The sequence below is a fragment of the Semicossyphus pulcher genome, unplaced genomic scaffold (genome assembly GCF_022749685.1).
Source record: "Semicossyphus pulcher isolate SPU_LCO1_2020_fin unplaced genomic scaffold, fSemPul1.0.p SCAF_7, whole genome shotgun sequence".
Taxonomy (NCBI): Eukaryota; Metazoa; Chordata; class Actinopteri; order Labriformes; family Labridae; genus Semicossyphus; species Semicossyphus pulcher.
Genome location: NW_027211748.1, coordinates 7,671,306 through 7,693,039, shown reverse-complemented (window position 1 = coordinate 7,693,039; position 21,734 = coordinate 7,671,306). Strand labels below are relative to the sequence as shown.

The 21,734-nt window shown below is 40.9% G+C and overlaps 2 protein-coding genes across 3 annotated transcripts in view; one reads left to right on the top strand and one right to left on the bottom strand.

Moving 5' to 3' along the window:
- The window catches only part of mast3a (microtubule associated serine/threonine kinase 3a), a 31,189-nt gene extending 25,301 nt beyond the window's left edge, over positions 1-5,888 (bottom strand). Inside the window, exons 1-2 of one of the 2 annotated variants that reach the window (XM_069684349.1) lie at positions 5,717-5,888; positions 3,739-3,770 (exon numbers count right to left, since the gene is read on the bottom strand). In XM_069684349.1, the coding sequence (XP_069540450.1) occupies positions 3,739-3,770; positions 5,717-5,755 (71 nt within the window). In that variant the 5' untranslated portion in view covers positions 5,756-5,888. Of the gene's footprint in view, positions 1-720; positions 1,118-3,738; positions 3,771-5,716 lie in introns of those variants that run through there. The other variant, XM_069684348.1, reaches the window with a different exon arrangement.
- Positions 5,889-11,731: 5,843 nt separating this feature from the next.
- gdf15 (Growth differentiation factor-15) lies at positions 11,732-13,815 on the top strand. Its single transcript, XM_069685409.1, has 2 exons — positions 11,732-12,476; positions 12,885-13,815. The coding sequence occupies exons 1-2, from the start codon at positions 12,119-12,121 to the stop codon at positions 13,625-13,627; spliced, it is 1,101 nt and encodes a 366-aa protein (XP_069541510.1). The 5' UTR covers positions 11,732-12,118; the 3' UTR covers positions 13,628-13,815.
- The last annotated feature ends 7,919 nt before the right edge of the window (positions 13,816-21,734 follow it).

Below are 21,734 nucleotides of genomic sequence, written 5' to 3'. Positions count from 1 at the left end.
GTTTTCCCCCTGAATTGTAATAATTGACAACGGGTCTTGCAGCTTATGCCATTGACAGAAACTATAACAGTACCATTATCACAACACAACAATATTTCACTGTAGATAAATTACGAGTAAGGACATAAAAAGGTCATAAATAACGATAAGATCACTGTGAACTCTCTGATTGCTACACAGAGTCCTTGCAGGGCATTTCACTGCTCGGCTTTAAGAGAGCAGATCACATTTATCGCACAGATAAAGGCACATCAACACAACACTACAGCCCACTAACCAGATCAGTGTATCGATCAGCAGCACTGGGACTTTGTGTCGCTGTATGCGACAGCTCGTAGCAGACAATGCAGTCTGCCCACATACACAACACTCTACAATGGCCACGTTTCTCTGTCGGAAACAAAAACTAGGGCGGATGTACCCGACACATACAGTGGCGTACTGTGGGCTCGCACAGACACCACAGAGGCATTATCAATCAAAGCTGTGTGCTGATAATGATACCAGACACTACGGGGGGTTGCGTTTACGTGCTGTGAATCAAACAGCTCTGCATAAACGTTCAACACATTGCTGTTTGTCAGACAGTGAATTGCTCAGCTCAGCGGGGAGCTGATGACAACTACAGGCCAGGCAGACGTTTCCGCTTTTAGACGACACTGTATCGCTTTTATCTACATATATAGAAGGTCTATTATAAAATAGGTGTTTCCTAGTTACCTTTTTGATCTTTTCATCATGGCCCCAGTTACAAAACTAGTTTTGTAGCTCGGCAACACTGTCCAGTAGTAGTTTTGGTCAGACATGGTGATGGGGTGACCGATAAATCCAATGCAGATATGAGAATTATCCTCTGGTTATTGTGGGAACCTCATGTTAGCCAGTCTCTCCCGTGGACTCGATATTACTGGTGGTGGTTAGGCCAGTACGCAATGTCCAACCACTGGAACTCCATTCAGCTTCGGTACAAACTGACCCCAGTCCCACAGCACGGCAGCTCGGAGGTGATGAGAGACTGCAGCGGCCATGTCCGCTCTGCTCCTTCTGTAGGTTTACGTTACCAGCCACATTTACCAAACAGCGTGTCTTCCACAGGATGCAACATTGTCGAGTGATATCTTCGCCAAAATATGAAGAGTGATACAAACTTTCCAGCAGCAACAGAAACGACGCACCGCGCAGCCGCGTCAGCTCGCGCCGGAGGGAGGAGGGACTACTGATGCCTTCAAGTACTGCCGGAAATACTCTTGCCATTGTGGCAATGACAAGAGCAGATTAACCACTCGGCGAAAAACAGAAAAAAAGACTGAGGAACAATTTATTTCAGTGTTACATACATACGGCTTATTATCCTCTAAATCAATAAATGTTACGTATATAGTAAGTATCCATGCTAAAGGTTTTAGTTATAGAATTTACGAGCACTCTTGAATGGGGCATTTTGTCATCAGGGAATATTGAGATACTCATGTGATTTCATGGGTTTCAAGGACTACACAGCACATGTTCACAGGATTCAAAGTGTGCTCTGAATATTTAACAGCCGGGCATTTTTGTGACAAAATTTTAAAATTTCAGTTAATTTCCTGCCACTTATCTGGAGGCATAGTTGTGGCAGCAGCAAGACATTTCTCCCTCCCTCCATCTTGCCCTCTGTGACCCTTAGGCGTGCCCAAACCAGCTCAGATACATAATCTCTTCAGGGTGTTTTGGATCTACACTGTGGTCTCCTGCCAGTTGAATGTACCCGGAAAACCATCAAAGGAGGAAGCATAGGAGTCATCCTGATCAGATGCCTTCACCTCCTCAGCTGGCTGCTTTCAACGCCATGGAAAGAGGATTGAGCTCTGTATCTAAGGGTAAGAAAACTAATTTCTCATTCTTTCAGTCACTATTCAAAGCTCATGAGCACAGGTAAGGGTGGGAGCAAAGCTTCGACTACCAGCTTAGCCTTCACCTCAGTCCAATTGTTGTGTAAAACACCTGCATGACACCAGCTGCTGATACCAAACCAGAAATTGGGGCAGCAACTCACTCCCCACCTGGAGGGTGCAAACCCCCATTTTGCGGCAGAGATCAAGGCCTGAGACTTTGAAGTGTGGACTCTAATATTGATTTCTTAACATTGGACTGCAAACAGTTCCTAGTTTATGCTGGAGGTCCCAATTTGATGAAGCAAACAGCAACACATCGTCTGAATAGAGCTGCATCTCTGGGTTACAACAAACACCTACTGAGAATGGGTTTCACTTCCTTCTTAGAATATGGACACTAATCTCCCTCCAATCACATAAGGACCAGATGGCTCATAGCAACTAACATGGTATGCCATACTTTTGCTGTACCCCAAAATACCCATAGGCCTTCTTCAAGTGCAAAAAACACATGTAGACTGGATGGGCAAGCTGTGGTATGATAATTTGTCTATTCAGGCCTCTGACAAAGGAAGAAACTGATATGAACCTTTCAAAGGCAGGGCTATATTATAATCTATACAGACCGCAAAGTGTCCATGTAAGCCCCTATTGTCAGTTGGCTTTTTGGTAATTTGATATCTTGCAAATTTGTGTGCATTTGAGCCAAAATTTACACACTTTATATTCCTGTTTTAGAACCATATAACTGAAAACAGGGGTTCAATAAGACAGATTTTGCCCCTTAGTGATTAGTCCAGGCCTGCTAGGCTCATTTAAATCTGAAGAAATCTCTTGGATAACAGAAACAGATTCATAAACACAAAAAGAATCCTAATAAAATATCTGGTTGAATGTCATATTTTCACATCTCAGAAATAAAGGCTGTGAACCCTAAAACTATAACCTTTACCTTAAAGAAACACTGAATTTAACACTCCTGAATTAAATATTTTCGTATGTGTCTCACACACCTTGACTTGGAAAAAGCAGTATATGTGCCATACAATTTGAAGTCTTGAACATCTTAGATTCTGATGTGTCTGATCTGCTGTTCGTGATTCCCCGTGATTACGTCCTCTGACTCACAGACAGAAAAACTAGCCGGCCTTTATCACTTCATTGCAGACAGGGGAAAGTCCCTGAACAGGTTATAGAGCCAGTGAAGAGATTGATGTTGGTCTGACTGGGGCGCCCCCTATTTAAGCTTCAAACTCACAAGCTAGTTCCTTCATGCTGTTTACATGTGTCACTCCTCTTTTAATAGTTGAAACTCGATATGCACTGTGAACGCCACTGAGTAAAATTCCTATGAACAGTCAGCTGATTACCTCTGAACTCTGGAGAGGAAAAAGATTTAGAAAAACAAAACAAACAGCAGTGATACCTGTTAGAGCTGGCTCAGCTTGTTTGCTCAGTTTTTACATATTTTTATACATAAGCACACAGACAACAGATTATTCACTCTGCTGTAGCATGGATTCTGAACTTGTTGACCCACGCACTGAGAAGATTTCACGCATATATTGACTGTTCCACTTTAACCATATCAGATGTTTTGCACCTTATCTCTCTCTTTCTCTGCTCTCCCTTTTCCTCAGTTTACATAAAACCTGTCTGAGCGGTGACACTGCTCTGACTTTCAGGCGATCCTCGGAAGCAGGTTCAACGTTCCTGCCTCTCAGGAGAGGGTTAAGTAAATGTATACATGTGTGGAGCACGGCATGTGAGAGCAGTAAAGCTGTCAAGTGAGCGGCACCTGGCTCGTCTGGTTTGAGGGCCAGAAAGCGGGGGAAAAGGAAGACAGAGAAGAGCTGATACTTACACGTTTCCCCTGCGAGGAAGACTCAGCTCTTTCTGCAAAAGAAGAGATGGAGAAAAATATTGACTTACGGATATTTTATTAAAGCATTTAGTTGCTTTGATTTGAACTATAGATACCTGCTACAAGCCTACTGTCTGAGCAGAAAAGGTCGTTTATTGTGTTCATTTTGAGTGTTCCTGCTGTTATTTAAACACACATGGGCTCTTTGGAGTAAACAGGGAGGGATATGAGGATATTTTACCACTTAACAGGCACATTATATTCATACCATGTGTAAACAACAAGGCCAGAGCAGTTCCTCAAATGGCTTCCCCACATGCTAACCCTTCCCGCTTATCTCCCTTTCATAGTGTAAATATCATTAGCTGCAGTGTGGCCTACTTTCTTGCCTGACAAGTGGGTCTTCAAGTTGTTTACTGGCAAGGATATAAATCCACAGAAGCCCATGGCTACTGCATTTGAGCCCAGGCTAAAGCATAAGTGCCGTTGCTAATCAGGATTTTGTAGGACAGACAGAGGAAGCACTCCTAAGAGAGATAGCACACACAGGCTACCTGCACTGATTTCATGCTACATTTTTCTTGGGACAATCTATCTCAGAAAGCCACCAGTTGGCACATGAAGAAACTTGGTGGTTATTAAAGGTTTCTAGTAAAATCTGAAACACAATTCTGGATTTAGCGTTTGCCAATTATACTTCCAAACATATCCGATAAATATCAGGGAAGCTAGCTCGCTTTTAGCTAGCTATGAATGCTAGCATTGCTCTTGTGCACTGCTGCATTTCTTTTACATTTCTCACTTTTACTTGATATAACACATCCCATGTACTCTAATTTCTAACTTTAACATTATTATTAAGTTGGTTTTATTTACCATATATTATGTTTTCCATGTATGTTATTATTATTTTTATTTTCATTTTGTTTTCATGAGATCGCATTCAGTTTTCCATCTTATGTTATGCATTCTTTTTCATCTTTATTTTTTAATCTTTTTTTATTATCATTATCATCTTACTAATATGGCACCCTGCCCTTGTTTTAATGTCTGTCTGTTATGTATTATAAAGCACTCTAAGGCACATTTCTTTTATTAAGGGGTTATACAAATACATTGAATATGTTTTATTTTAAAAATGCCTACACAAGGACATTATGCTAAGAAATTAAGTCTAATAACTGAACTTTAAGATTATTTTTTTAATCAGCAAACACAGAATAACATTACATTGTGTCTCCTTAACACCATCGTAGATTTAAGAAAGAAAGCAAACCTGAATAATTTAACCACCTGCTTAATGTTCCAAATTAATATAGGGCTACACTTAAAGTACATCTAAATTGCAGATTTATGTAAGGTGAAAACAGGAACTCATTACTGTGCAACAAATGAATGGAAACACCCAGTCAAGACTCTTTCATTACAAACCTCCTCTAGACTAGACACAATGCCGCTCTCACTACTTCATTTATGCAGAAAATATACACATGAATGAACAAGGGGGGAAGAAGACGAAAAAACACTTCATTATCCTCCATTGTGGACATTTCTGAGTAATAAACATGTCACCAGGAGGAGATTAAAGGGATGTTTCTGCCAATCATCCCCCGGGTTTTATGCTGCTATCACCAAGGCAACCAGATTCACCAGCGAGCCAATGGAGAGCCCCAAAATAAACACGAGACCCTCTGCTGTAGACCTACATTTATTAATTACTTTGTGTTCACTAATTTATACTATCATAACGCCGGTTTGAACTAATGGACGCCATAAAGATGCTACACAATTATGAAGCGGAAGAAACAATCAATATGTTACATTTCAAAATAAAATATATCGACTGTTACACCCAAAGCTATTCCTGGAGCAAGCCCTCATTCCTCGCCACGTCGCCAGAGTCTCCTCATCATCGTATTAATTATTATTTGCCTGCAAACAACCACATCCGGCTGCTGTCATGGCTGTCTTTATTTACCTGCAGCCCGCGGCGTCTTAAGATGTTCGGCTCGTCCATCGTTGAAGACAATGAAGAAAAGCCCAAAACAGACCTCCGGTCATTCAGCCCATTCTGCGAGCAGTCCTCTCCCCACGAGCATGGATAGACTCCTTGTCCTCGCTAATGCTTCTCCTGTTAGTGCTGCACCACCTCCTCCTCCTCCTCCTCCCCGGGGCGAGCTGCACGACCAGCCCCGAAAAGGTAACACTTCAGCCCCGCTGATCACCTGACCTGGAGGAGAGGAGGGAGGTGGGGTTGGGGTGGTTCTGGACTTTTTTTAATAAAGTGAGAGAAGTGTGGACCCCACCCTCTCTGTGATCAGCTGTCAAATGCAAATTAATGCTTGTTTTACTGTGTCAAAGAAAGAAAGAAGGAAGGAAGGGAGGGAGGGAAGGAGGAAGCAATGAAGGATATAGATAGATAGATAGATAGATAGATAGATAGATAGATAGATAGATGAGAGGATGACGGATGGAAGAAAGGAAGGAAGGATGATGGATTATGGAAAGTAGGATGATGGATGGATTGAAAGAAGGAAGGAAGGGTGGATGGATAATGGATGGAAGAAAGAAGGATGGATGGATTTGAAGAAGGAAGAAAGGATGGATGGATGGATGGATGGATGGGTGAATGGATGGATGGATGGATGGATGGGTGGACATATAAATACTGAAAAGATCCAGATCATTCCTGATCCTTCCACGAGACACATCAGTGACACCACTAAACCCTCATGCTACACATGCAGCTTCCACATGTTGTGGTACAGGCAGAGTGTGTGTCTGCACACCAGTTCATCATCCTCCACCATCATGTAAAATTACACACATGGAGTCAGAGCTACAGCCTGAGAGGATGTGGAACAATCGTGCTTTGAAGTCGGGCTGAAAGCAGCGATTGATGTGTGTCTGACAGTGAGTGGTACCATGATGTGTCTTATACAACAATGACTGCTCTATTGTCCTGAGATGTCACATGTCCATCTCTGCAAGGCAGAGGAGTGTGAGTCCTTCTTTGTTCTCTGTTTATCCCTCTGTTTATTGGAAACAGCTCTGAATGTAAACAACCGAGGACCTCCGGGTCGCTTGTTTCAATTTCTATTTCTGTTTTTATTTTAAATGAATTCTGATTTAATTCTGTCCTTTTCTTAATCTGTTGTTTTCCCTAAGATGTTTTATTGCTGCATTATTTCAGTCTGTAATCAGAGTATCTAAATCCACAATGAGTTTACTGTCTCAGTATCTTTACAGCGTGTTATCACAGTGTATTTGACCTGCCCTTAAATCTTCTCTCATCAACAAACAAGATACGAGCCAAGAATTCAAATCAGCTTCTGACAAGGAAGAGCTCAACTCAGGTGACGAGGAAGACACTGGAATTCTGCACTAGTATGACTCATTTTCACGAATGGAGGCAACATTCTTGAAGTGAAAGGTCCCTGTGTACAAGTATCCCCTCAGCAGACTGATGATGAGATTTGGAACTTTAAAAAAAGGACAGACCGTAGAGCCGACGATTTGTCGCGCTCTCCATGTGATGCAGCATAGGTCATCTTCCAATCCTCATTAGTGGAGCCGGTCAGGCATGAAAGTCGGCTCTTCCTCCTTTATCTGCCCTCTTTTTACAGTCATTTCTTTTCCTTCTCACTCTCTGTCTCTGATTTTAATCTCTTACCTGTTTAAGTTCAATGTAAGGCTGAAAAAAATTCAAGTTTGTTCAGTTTTCTCATGTTCCTCGCACTCAGGATCTGGGGATATTTAAAATATGTATGTATAATGGACTGTACTACATAGATATAAAATATAACTAAGAAAAAAGAATAGCTTTAACCAAATCTGGAGTAAATTATCAAGGTTACACATGTTTTTAAAACTATTTAAAAGTCTGGTGCAGTTAATGTTTCTTAGTTGAGGGTTTTAATCACTGCAAAGCCTTTTAACATCTGCAAAAGAAATATTTCCCCTCGTTCTCTCAGAAATCCTTCAAATCATACATCTAGACTTAATACAGGTTTCTGGAAATAATATATTTCCACTTATGTGCTGCCTGGAGATGTTTTTCATGCTCCTTCGGATTTCAAATGAAGTTGCTAATTAAAGCCTGTACTGTAACTATAGGGCCACTAGAGGGCACCGTGGAGCTACACGTCTATATACTGTATGTTAGGCTGTAATGATAACCTCAAGTTATCCTTTCCTCTGCCCAGTGCATTATGGGAATGGTCCAGTCCCTTGAAGCTCTGAATTTTACAATGTTACATTTTCATTTAGCAGACGCTTTTGTCCAAAGCGACGTACATCTGAGAGTTAATACAACACAAGCAACGATCAAGACAGGAGGGAACGCAGTCAGTAAGAGCTGAAAAACTGCTTCAAGTGCGATCTGACACTGGTAACAACAGGAAGTGTATAGGACGTTTTTTTTGTTTTGTTTTAATAATAATAATCATAATTAGCAACATCAACAAGATCAGTATAGTCACCATCATCATCATGAAAATCCTAGTCAACATAAACTACATCCTCGATGTCATCATCATCAATAGCATCAACATCATTAAGGTCAGAGGTGTTCATGAAAGAGTGGGTCTTTAGCTTCTTCTTAAAGGTGAAAGGGACTCTGTGGACTGAATGGAGTAGCTCGTTCCACCCCCTGGGGACTACAGAGGAGAAGAGTCTAGTTAGAGACTTAAAGCCCTGTTGTGATGGGAGTGCCAGGCGCCTTTCATTGGCAGAGCGTAGTGGGCGGGAAGGAGCGTAGACCTGGATGAGGGCATTCAGGTAGGCAGGAGCCATTTTTGTTGCTGTTTTGTAAGCAAGCGACAGGGTACTGAATTTGATGCAAGCGGTTAAATGATTACTTATAGAGGGAGGGGTAAATTAGTTAAAAAGTAAATGAATGGATGAACAAATGAAAGAATGAATAAATGAATGTTAGGTGAACATAAAAGTCACTTTGACCAAGCATTTTTTTTATTTTTGACATTTACTCAATAATCTAGGTCAGCAAATAGTCAGAATAACTACAACAGCATTTCTACATCAACCTTTTTAGCAGTGTTGTCCTTTTTTCTTGGGCAAGTTAAGTCAAGTCAAGTCACAGGTTATGTCAAGTCAAGTGGGGTCCTATGTTAAGGCAAGTCAAGTCCCGAGTCAAGTCATTTTTTTCCACCCAAGATCCAGCACTCTTACCTGTAGTAACTGGTCTTTATAAAGATAAAAGACAAGGTGTTAGTAGCTCATCTAATAATGATATTATTGGCCAGTTTGTATAACCTGTTCACAAAGTATGACAGTGAATTGTATCTGTGTTATCTTGGCACAGACGCAGCATGATGATGGTCTGCTCTGAGACCGTATTGAGTAGTAACGAGTACGACTGATGAGGCTTCTCTTTGGGGTCTTCGATGTTGCGTGTTGCCATAGCGAGGAGTTTGACTGACAGCCAGTCATCCAATCATGACAATCACATACAGGGAGCTTTTTGAGTCGTCCAATCATGATTCCCAGTTTGCGCTGCGTACATACTTGATAGTTAGACAGAAACATGACAACATTGAATTTTATCACTTTATATTTAACAGCTAACATTTAAACTGATGAACACACGCAAGTCATCCGAGTCATGACTCAAGTCATGTCGGGTCTCAAGTCATTTATTTTTTGTCAAGTTGCAAGTCATCAAAACAGTGACTCACATCTCTGCTTTTTAGCTGGTAAACATAGTCATGCTGTGACGGTGTATTCGGGCTGTTGTAACTAAAAAATCTAAACTAAAGAATCCAGGTGGCGGTGTGCACCATTCTGATAAAAACCCAGAATATCTCAGATTGAAGTGAGTAGAAAATTAATGTGAGGTCAGTTGACAAAAGAAATCAAACTTTTATTTAAGTTTTCCCATAAAGTTATGACAGTGAAAGAGTTTTTTTCCTTTCAAATGTAGGTGTTTATAAGCTCAGAGAATCGTTATTTTTTATCTCATAAATTCACAACTTTAATTGTGTTTGTTTACATTATTTTTAGAGGCTTCAAATAAGAGGACGTATTAGTATTTTTTGTCATTTACAATCCCATCATCCAGTGACCTCTTGGATCCATCTCAGGACCCTTTTAGGGTCCCAACCCCCAGTTTGGAAATACTATGTAAAGAGTATCTGTGCCATTTTCCTCTTAATCTGATGTAATGTCAACGATCACATGCAGCCAGTGTGTGTGATGCAATTCACCTCCGCTTCTCAGAAACTCCTCTGTCATGATGACAAAACAAGTTGAGCGTGTGGTTTTTTTCCCCCTCTCTGTCTCTCTCTCTCTCTCTGACAGGAGAAAAGAGGAGAGAGCGAGAATCTTACATGACACATTAAACTACACGGCCCTCTGCATGAGTCATTTTACACCTTTCACACACTTCCAGCAGGAAAAGTGGGCTCACCTGACACAGCATGTGATTGCTTCATCATCTCAGTGACTCACGGCTCAGAAATTCCCACACTGGGAGAAAAGTTACATCTCTGGCACTTTGTGATGCTCGGACAGTAACTTCTTCATCTTTAAATATCGTCCTGGCTATCAATTTAGGACATTTTAAATGATGTTTTGGCAGATGAACCTTGTTCGCTTGTCACCATTGGTAGTCCAGCAGTGTCTCATTATACATGTGTGTATGAGTTGTGATATGTTTGACCAAAGAGCGATGTTCCTCCTCAGTTTGTTTCATTTTTAAATGTAGTCATCCAGAAGAGGAAGCGCCTTGCAGGGCTCTGAAAAATTAAGAATAGTCAGTAAAAATAAGCAGAAATGTGTTTTTAATTCTTTCCTCTTTTCCTCGTCGTTCTGCTAACCTTGACATTTATCCGGAAACCGCTCCTCCACAGTGTTGAGTTATCACATAAAATGTGACCTGCCATTCAAATTTAATTAGAGTTGCCTTCATTTCATGGTCCTTTGATGCGTAATTTTTTATTGTCTTATGATTTTATGGCATTATAATGTACATATTAGTATTGCATCATTATGAGTCCTCATATGACTCAACACTTTTATTACCTGGTTGCTCGGAGGCTTGCTCCTGTTGTACTTCAAGCTCTTTATTTGGCTTAAAAAAGGCCGTTAACGCACTTTAAAGGACATTTTTCATGAAGGGAACTCTTTATCAGTCAGTAATTGCTTTCGGTCGGGAATGCCCTTGAATGGAAAGAATGAGGTCAATGACACAGACACGTATTAGGGTGGGGGGACTACATGGTAATAGTGCAGGGCATTGACCTACACTTCCTGAGAGAAGTGACGATTTTAACGTAATATCGACTTTACCAATAATGAAAACATCAAAGAGCAGGAATGCAGAGGACAGCACAAATCACATTTTAATCATCATAAAACTTTCACAGAGCGCTCTGTTTCATCTCTGACAGGCTCCTTACATCAGTCGGGTCTAAACTGCAGAGATAGTCTGAGACTCTTTCAACACTCTTTCTTTTTTTTGTTTATCTCGTCCTCTAACCTTGAGACATTTCCTCTTTCGGTTGCTATAAGTACAGGGAGGGGTGAAATACGGATAATTAACTCTCTCTCTAGCCTGTTCTGTCTCTATTTATGGTGCAGTGTGCTTTCACTTAAAGCTGTACAGTCAGTTTTTAGCGCCTTATTCACCGGGGAAGAAGACTGTCGACCAGAAAAGACAGGATCCAGCTTTAAGACATGGCTTTTGAGTGAGCGAGCAGCGAGTTGAAATAAGATAAATTCAGTGTCCTTGAAGTATTGCATGGTGAGTAAGAGCCCAAACCTCCTTCTCTTTCCTTCTATTTAATACTAGCTTAGCCTCTCTTTTGGCTTTGGTCTGTCTTATCCTGACCTCTGAGCACACTTGGCAGAGTTGCAAGGGAGCAGAGAGACACAGCCTTTCATGGATCAATAAACTGTCACTTAATGATCATTAACCCTGGAGGAGATAATGTAATTACCAATAGTCCCCATCCTAACAGCTGGTCACTGTAACCCAAAGTGTCATTTGTTTGATTAAGTGTCACAAAGCTGGAAAACCCAGGTAACGTAGCAAGCTGAGCTGCGCCAAACCAAACCTCACTCAAAAATCCTTCAATTTTCTCCCCCTCCCATCTCTGCTTTCACCTCCTCTTGTGTGCTTGTAAAACTTAAGAAAAAAAAAAGAAAGAAGAAAAAAAGGTTTATAATTTCATAGGTCACATGACATATAACACAATGCTGCAAAATGTTAACTCATAGTGACATATGGCCTCAGCTAAGCCCATCACAGGCTCACCTGACCAACCAGGGGTGTGGCAACTCACTCAGAAGCTCTATAAATAAAAGCATGTGAAGAATTTCATTCATAACATTCAAAGCAGACCTACCTGGCAGCTTCACCATGCTCACATCACACACGCTCCTCAGAGTCAGCTCCTGTACGCTGCTGCTGCTGCTGATCCTCGTCTTCCTCAGCAGCTCAGGGGCGAGCCGGCCTCACACGTCCCACGAAGACGCACCTGAGGTGGGCAGAGCAGACAGCCAGAGAGTCCTGGTCCTGGAGGCGGTGAAGACGGGGATCCTCAGCTCGTTGGGGATGGAGAGGGAGCCCAGGTTGATCCAGAAGGCCTCAGAGGAAGAGCTGAGGAAGATGTATCGGCTCTACAGAGAGACGCTGATAGAGATGAGAGGGAATTCCAGCAACACGATTCAGGAAACCCGGGAATCAAACATGTCTACTGTCCTCTTTCCAGCTACAGGTGAGAGACTTAAGCTGAATTTAGCCTTGTCATACTGAAGTGGCTAGGGTGAAAGTCCAATTTGGAAAGTTTGAGTGGGAGTAGGAAAGAATGCTTCATGACGAGTTCAAAAATCTTGCAGTGTGAGTTTACATGTGCAGCCGAGGACAAAGGCTATTGTGGTCTATAAATAACTTGTGTCTGTTTGAGCTCAAGGTAAAGATCTGTGACTGCCTGGACTTTATCTGTGCAGGGTTTAGATGTATGTAGACTCTGTAGCCATCAAACAGTCCTGTAAACATTCAGTTGTTAGTAATGTACATCCAATGACAAGAGAGCATGTACGTTTAAAATAAAAGTGTCCTTTTGGCCATCAAATCATCACAGGATGTTGCTAACTTTTCTTCTTTTTGTTTCTGTGTTTTTCAGTGGAGCTAATGAAAGTGCACATACGTTCAGGTCGACGCGTGCGCTGGTACAGAGCTGTTTTCCACAAGAACCCCAACATCCAGGCTGAGGTGACACTAGCTTGGGCTGAGCTGAAAATTTCGAGGCAGATTCTAGACAAACCCACATCAGCTCATCCCGAGTCAAACATCAAAGTTAAAGTCAACAGAAGGCGGCTGGTGAACACTCCAAAACACGGCAATGTGTCAAACACTCAAGGTGCGATCCTGGACATCAGCCCAGAGGTGGAGAAGTGGATGAGGCCTGATGGCGGGCAGGCATTGGTAGTGGATGTGGGGATAGTAGTGGGTGGAGATTCTCTGGAGACAAATCCAACCATCACTCTGGAATTAGGCCTCAAACCGGCGCGCAAGACTCGACTACGTCGTTTAAACAAGGAAGACGACTGCGATGAGCGAGGATGGTGCTGCAGGAAGTCCGTCACCGTGTGCTTCAAAGACATCGGCTGGAGCGACTGGGTGGTGGCGCCGGCCGAGTACACCATGCATTTCTGTGACGGCTCCTGCCCACACAACTACAAGCCGGCCAGCATGCACACGCAGGTGAAGGCTCGGCTGCACCACATCACCAAAGGAGGGACGCCTCGGCCCTGCTGCGTGCCGGCCGCCTACGAGCCCCTGGTGCTCATGCACTACGACAGCAGAGGGGGGTTGAAGCTGACGGCCTTTAATGACCTGATTGTCAGTAAATGTCACTGTGCCTGAGGGTAGAATGGAAGTGACCTTTGAACCCTGATCTTTAGGAGAGCTATGCCACTTGAAATATGTTACACGATGAAAGACAGGAAACGCTTTATTTTGTAGGTAAAAACATGTTAAAGCTGCACAGAGCCACTGTTTTGTTGCGTTGTGGTCGAAACAGTCGATTTAGTAGAAACTTATTTATTTCAAGTTTTATTTATGGTTCTAAACGTATTTGTTTTTGATTAATGTTACAGCATTTGTCAATTTTATTACCATTTCTTATTTAAAATACTGTATTTGTTGTCTTATACATTTCAACTATTACGTGAAGACAAAAATAAATGTTCTGATTCATCAACATTAAACTATTGCACTAAATGTATCAAAACTACATGTGTACCTTTCACAATAAAAGAAAAACGTGGGCATGATATTCAGCGTTTATTCAAAGAAACACACTCAGCCGGTGTAAAATTTGAAGGTCAAGGTGTGCCAGAGAAATCACCCATAAAGATACGATAACTTTTATCTCCCATTATTGACCTTGAAGTTCACTGTGGCCTTGAGCAGATTGTTAAAGAACACAAAGAATCATATAGTTTAATTTGACTCATGAAATGGTGATTTACAGGAGAGAAACGGCTCGCTGTGTAAACTCCAGTCTACTCAGAGTGATATCACGATACTGTACATGGATTGTCATTGGAAAATATTAAACCCTGTACTTGTTAAATTAGCTTTTTGTGATGTTGGGATTAGCTTCGGGGAAAAAGGAGGAACAATAATGCGAGCATACGAGAAGTGTGATCACCAATACAAGAATACATAATTAACAGTAGAAAAATTATAAAAAGCACCATAATGAGAGAGTTTTAAAGAGAAATCTGAATGTCTATATTTGAATTGAGCAAAGAAGTGAAACCACCATTAATGAGTACAGCATATGACAGGTCAAAGGTCACTTAAACATGAAATAGGAATAGGAAGTAAATTCAGACCAGTGACCAGCAACCGCTAAGTTTTAATCTTGTGGCTCTTAGTTAGGGACCGAATTTCACCACCACCACCTCGAGTATACCAGTATTCTATTATTACATTAGGGAACGTGTTTATAAAGCTCTGCTGTGTGCGAGCTAAGATGGAAAGCATGAAATCATTAGCCTCTGGTATTCGCCGTTCTCCTGGTTTGAATTCTCATGTAGTCATCCTGGAAAACTATCCTAGGAATACCGGAAAACACAATCAAAATTGAAAGCAACCATTTATCCATCAGGAGGAGCGAAATCACACATTATTCTGTAACGTTTAAACCGAGGTCAGATCTATTAGAGACCTAAGAAGACTGCTTTTAAGATCTGAACTTTTGAGATTTTCACATCCCGTCTGTCTCCTCTCAAAAAGTGTCACTGATCTTTGCTTTTTTTTTTGTCAGTGGGTTTAACCACAAACTGAACAAGCTTGTTTTTCTATCCTCACATTTTTTTTGTAAAATCTTTAATAACACAAACCAAACAGAAATGTTAAAAGACCACAATAATTTAACATTTCTTTTTGGTTAATTGTGGCAAATGATTGAAAAGTACAGAACATTACAGTGAGCAGAGAGCAGAACAAGTTTCACTGTCCAAACAGACTGAATCAAAGAAATCATTGTAAGCCAGTGAAGCAGCTGCTGATCACTATTCAACACGTTTATTAACCACATAAAGAATATCTGTAAGTGATAACTCTACAACATAACAAAACATAATGAATGCTCCATAAACCTGCACATGAGTGCAAACAGACTCCTATCTAAGCAAGCATAGCATATTTAAATATTCACATAGCCCTTCTTGGTTTTTCAGTGTCTTAATAAAGGATTTGTATTTATATATTTAAAATCTGTTAGTTGACATGACGGGGGAAATAACAGTAACAGAGGGCCGCATGCAAACTTCTTGTTACAAGAACCGACAGCAGAATACATGCATGACTTTGTGTGAATAAATCGCTCACTCATTTCCTCTGTGAAATTCTACTTTAAAAGTGATTCATCAGAAATTCCAGACGTTAAGAACTGTGTCAAAAACCCTGACCATTAAAAGGTTTAAAAACAGCAAAACTTAACAGCATATTATTAAAAAAAACGTAGGAATAATAAAACATGTACAACAACTTCTATATGAGTCCAATCCTGACTTTACACAGGATGTACAGTATTAACATAAACTGTATCTATAAAGTGTATTTTTGTTCTGAATATCCACACACGCCACACACTACAGTAGTTTGTGTTCACAGGATAGCAACAGCATAAGGTTGCCCTGTTAAAAAGCACATTCATACCCTGAGCTGTCCAGTTAATGGAGTAAAAGTATGCAGTCATTAATAAAGATGTGTCCTATAAAGCATCTGGCACAATATACACATCTTCTTCCTGGGAGTCCGAGAGCAGGGAGAGGTTACAGGCCGGATCATTGTTGTATATTACATCATCTTCTGCATCACACTGCAGGTACACATCCTCCTCAGGTTCTCTGGATGACCTGCGGGGAAACGAGTGAGGAAGAAGATGTTAGAGGGACACATTGTGACACAGGACAAATGTTGTGTAAACTGTGTGGATTTCTGTTGTTGCTCAGAGGAGAAACTCCAGCGCTGACTCATCAGCCGGCACGTTTCATGAGTAAACCCCAGGGAGCCACCGAAGAGGAGATCTCCTCCAAACTTTGTGGATGTATAATACAGCAGGATTGTGCAAAATGGGGAAATTGACACTGCAGCCACAGTGTTTCTTCATCGGCTTCCGCTCTCATCTCTCTTTTTTGGACGTTGCACTTTCATACACCACATTACAGCTTCTATATTTCCTCTTAGTCTAGAAAGGTGACACTTCCCCTGCCAATAAAGAAAACTTACTCTAAAAGTATTAAAATACTTCAAGTAAAGCGTACCTGCTCGGTTTCGATGGCTTCCTGTTTGCTCGAGTGTTCAGGTTCTCATAAATCGGAGCCTGTACCGTCTGCTCTACTGTCAGTTGTACTGTCGGCTGTTCTTCCCTGGTGGAGTATGGATGTGGATCAGCTTGTGGCGTCGCTCTGTATTCCTCCTTCTTCACGCTTCTTCTGTGTTCAGACCGGAACATTTTCCTGACTGTGCCGTGGAATTTGTACACGAGGAAACCGGCCACGATCATGAGCAGGAGGAAGAAGATGGTCAGACCTGCGGCCAGACCTGCAGTGTAGCTGGGGGTCCCACATGCAACCGTCTCATTTCCATTTCCATTTCTCATTCCACAAGTGCCGTTGACAGTCATGATCTGCAAAGAATGTACAGAATGAAATCATTTTCTGCATGGTTTTGATACAAAATCTATGCAGCTTTTTATTCCAAAAGTCACTAATCATTGCTGATTCTTAATCAAAAGGACCCAAAATACATAAAATGTTCTGTTTATTTCATAATAACAGTTTTAGATCTATAAAAATATGTTTAAAAAATCTTATTACATAAAAATGTAAATAAAAAGTCAATTAAAAGTTATAAAAATTCACACTACATTCAAGGTAAAGCTGTAAAATAACATATCAGCCTGCGAAGGTCAGTGGGAACACTTCTCTTACCAAACAGAGCTCCTGCGTTGTGGGTCAAGGTCTGCGTGTGAGTGAAGTCATGCAGTTTGTCTTGAACGTTTCACACTCGCAACTGTGAAGTTCCCTTTTTGTTGAAATCATGGAACTGGGCAACGAAAGTACTGAAAGCAGGTTTCCTGTAAAAGTGCTTTCTGGAAATAGAGCGCTGCTGACAGGAGCTGTTATATTAAACTCTGTGACGGGGGAATATTCAGATTAGTCACTTATATTCTGAAGTGAAAATAGCATCAGTCCTGCATTATTTAAATACACATTATGTGCAAAATGTACATAAAAGTATTCTTCCTCCATAAAAAAGTCCCTGTCAGTGTTTTCTATTATATATGATGTGTGTAGACTCATATTACTGCTGCATTAATGTGTATTTTACTGCTTATGTGCTAATAATACATTACTGTCCTGTGAGTCATGAGTCACTTTTCTAATCTGAGCCTGAAATAGTTAGGATAGCTTGATTGGACAAAGTTTGAACTAAAAATAATTGACTGTAAAGAGAAGAACATGTGGGTTTAATCTGTACTGTTCACCGTCTCTGGTTGAACAGTTTAAATTATATCCAATAGAGAATCACTAGTTTTAGGGCTGAGTATCTATGTACTCACGTGTGTCAAAGTTTCTGCTGAAAGGGTGAAAGTGTGTTGGAGGTTGTTAACGAACACACTCACTCAAACACACACACACACACACACACACACACACACACACACAGATGAAGTTCATCCACAGTTAGAGTCATGTCATCTGTCATCTGCGTGTCTATTAATCTAGATAAATACATGATATAAGACACTGCCATGACACCATATTAAAGTGTAAGTCAGCTTCTAACACTCTCTAACTCGGACACACTCTGCAGCAGAACTGGGCCTGCTGGTTGTCTGATTCAACATGAGCTTTACCTCCCCCTGCTGTTACTCTCACTGCACATTCAGAATACACCAAAACATATAATTACATTACCTTTAAAATAGTTAAAAAAAACACCCAGAAGAATTAAGGAGCTTCAATTTAGTCGGTGTATCAGTGAGGAGAATACTGCTGTATCCAGTTTCCCCTAAAATAACTTTTAAAGACATTTTAAGCCACTAAAGCCAGTGGCTAGACTAGATTGTTAATGAACTATAACTGTGCTTGCATTGGTCGAGTCAGCTGGAAAGTAGAGAGAGACATTGTTGTTTATCCTGAGCAGTAGAGCACATACAGCACCAGAAGAGGCAGACACAGCCGCTTCCCGGCCTATGACTTCATGTCATAAACATTTAGGCTGACCCCGGCGAGGAGGCCAAATTCTTCTCCACAAATAAACAGGCAAATGAGCAATATGGACTTTTATGGAAGGCAGGACATTTCCGTTCAAGATCAGCCAAGCTTTTATTTTATTTTTACCATTAATGGCTGATATTTTCTTATGTAACTGTTGCTCGGAGGTATTATTGTCTGTTTCTGTCTCTTTGTTTGCCGTCTGGTTAAAACAATGTACTGCTGTTTGTTCTCAAAACATCATTCAACATACTGTATCTATTTATAAACTTTCCTAACCCGGGGATTGATGTACAGTATACTTACAGGCCTCCTGTGGTGGCCCCCTCTGTCACCCTAACTTGTATATGATCCTTCATAGCATGCTGCACATACAGCACCTCTTCAACAGAAGAGAGACCCTCCATCCACACTAATTTATTATCTTTTTTTAAACAACAGTTTCAACCAAGTAATCTGATTGGACAAGAGGCATTCCATGAGCGCTGACAGAGAGCACAACCTCACTGGGACTTTTCACTGTGTGTATCACTCCGCCTCAGCCAGGTGTTCTGAATACTGTTAACATTACAGAAGGCTGTGTATGTGTACATTGATCAGGCTGGTGCCTCTGAATCACACAGCAGACTCTTATTTCACTGGTTGATGATAAATTAAAACAAACAGATAAATTATTAAAAAAAACAGCTGATCTGTGGTGACACGTAGACTCAGAGTGCAGGAGAATGTTTGGGTTGCTTGGCAACAAAAGTCCAGTTTCAGGTTGGTGGAGCAAAAAAAAATAAAAATCTCTTGTTGATTATTATTGTTTACTACTATTTGCTGCTTGTGTAACTGTTGTTGTTGTATAAAAGTAATCACTGTGAGTCTGCCTGTGGCCCCGTGCCTACAACCGAATCACAGCTGTGATGATATTCAGTACACCATCACTCCCTCTCATGTGATATAAATGCAAACCCATGTATTACGTTTTTTTTCTTCTCGTAAAGCCCTGCGTGACAAACTTGTGTCTTTTGAATGTATACCTCACTTGCCTGACTGCATCATTGGGAGTTTAAATGCAAGCTTTTGTGGGTTTGTGCTCTTGTTTTACTTAATATGAAAGTCATTGATATTTAACTCCTGCAAGTGTTTTTGGGTAAGAAACCGAGAACAAGGTGAGCTCTTGTTTGGTGGAACACAAATGTTGCCATGTTCAGGAGGAAAGAATGAATCTGGGTTTTCCAATCAAAGAAAACGTGTCATAAAAAGCTATTTCCTACAAAATGATAATGGTAAAATTATGGGCATTTTACACAGTATTCAATTATTATTCAGATAACCTTCTGTACATCATTCATAATGTCTTTGAAAGGAAAAGTGGCTGAAAATTGTGGTCTCCTGGTTCAAAACGAAACTAAATGTGGCCTTCCAGACTCTCAAGTGGAATCGATAAAACGAAGCGAAACTTTCAGATATTTCTGTTTGCGGTGCTGGTAACGTTGGCGCCGTGTTTGCGTGTGAGATAAACATTATAAATATGAGACGAAGAACAGCTGCATGAAGGAATCCTGCACCACAGATGGGTTTCCTCATTTAGACAGGCCGTTACAAACAGGCTCACCTTCAAGGTTTCCCTCCCTGGAGGCTTATTCAGCAGTAATCCTGTACTCACACTTCCTCCCTCCACCTGCCCTGGAGTCTTTTTCTAGGTTACCATGGTTACTTTACAACCAAATTACACTCTGCTTAATGGCAGGTGAAACAGCTCTTCTGCGCCTTCAGTGCCTGTAGAAACAAAAAAAGGAGCAGTAATTGTGGGCTATTTAGGCTCTCAGCAAAACAAACACTTGAGTTGTTTTTATGTTTCTTATGAATATGAAACCGGGCAGGATATACATCATCATAAATACAGATCACAGGCCTGTTAGTGTTTCTGCAGCTGTTTTTTTGGCTACAGGAATTGTGAGAGTGAAACTCCCACTGCAGACAAGAAACATGAACAGACACACACTATAGGTCCTTTTCTCCACATTGATGCATAATGTACAGGGGTAAAGGCTGAACATGTGATAGAAATACCACCTCTGCCTCTCTAACGGAAGGGCTAATTTGTCTCCACAGGAGTCTCTAACTGGAGTGTGCAGTCCATTCACATTTTGATTCCACTCAGCTGGAAAGCAGAGGGAGACACTGTTGTGACAGTATTTATCCTCAGTCAGCAGGAGAGCACATACAGCTCCACAGGGGGAAGGCAGGACCACTTCCAGGGCTATGTTTTCATGTCATAAACATTCAGGCCAACCCAGGCAAGGAAGGCAAGGAAGTCAAGTAAGCTTCTTTAGATTATTCACGCACAGATCTGTAAAAATTATTAATAAATAAACAAATAAATATCATAGCAACAAATGGTTATATTCTGCCATTTGTTCAATAAACGTAAAATGCGCACACAGGTGTTTTATTAGAAAAGTGAAATTGACGCTTGTTCCGCAGTCCAGATGTGCGCTGCGCCTCCACAACACCCCCGCGCAGCGACGTGAGCACGCAATGGCTCACCGAGGCTGCGTCAAGTCATCCAAAGACAACCCAGCACATACCGGAAACTAACCAATTTTCGCTACACAATAAAAGCATGCCTTCTTGCGACAAAAGCTAACAGTTCAGGTTAAGTAGAAAATAAGCAATTTACTATTAGCTGACGTAATTGTTACATTAGTGATTAACGACGGATCAGTTGCAGTGATGACTCATGTCTCAATCTTTCATCAAAACTCTATGCTCGGTAAAGCTTCACAAATGCAAAGAGTTGCTTTTAGCCATTTTCAATAGGCCTACATAGATAACTTTTTAATGTTTAATAAGGCAGTTCTAAATCTTCAATTTGGCCTTTAATTAACATATTATAGATAATCATTATTATCGGAAAGGCTTTAAAGGGGCATAAATGTGATCGAGCCAATGGTATTCTTTTTCTTGTTTCGTCAGGTCGGTTAAAATGGTTTAATGATTTGGTTTTCCAAACAGAGAACAGTAACCACGCACACAACTCTTACAAATCTAACATTTTAGACTATATTCAGTCGTTTCTATCAAACAGGTTCACTCAGGATACCTCCCCCGAAAGAATGGTAACTAGCTAAAGGTAATGAACGGTTGCTAAATAAAACTACACTATAAACAAACTAGAAACATATTAATATATTTTTCAGGAGTGGAGCCCAAAACAGAGCTGATAGGTTAGCAAATAAACA

What these genes read in the sequence shown, in the direction of transcription:
- gdf15 (XM_069685409.1), top strand. Translation starts at nt 12,119, where the DNA reads ATGCTCACATCACACACGCTCCTCAGAGTCAGCTCCTGTACGCTGCTG. An exon ending in TGTCCTCTTTCCAGCTACAG is followed by an intron (nt 12,477 to 12,884) that starts GTGAGAGACTTA and finishes TGTGTTTTTCAG; the next exon opens with TGGAGCTAATGAAAGTGCAC.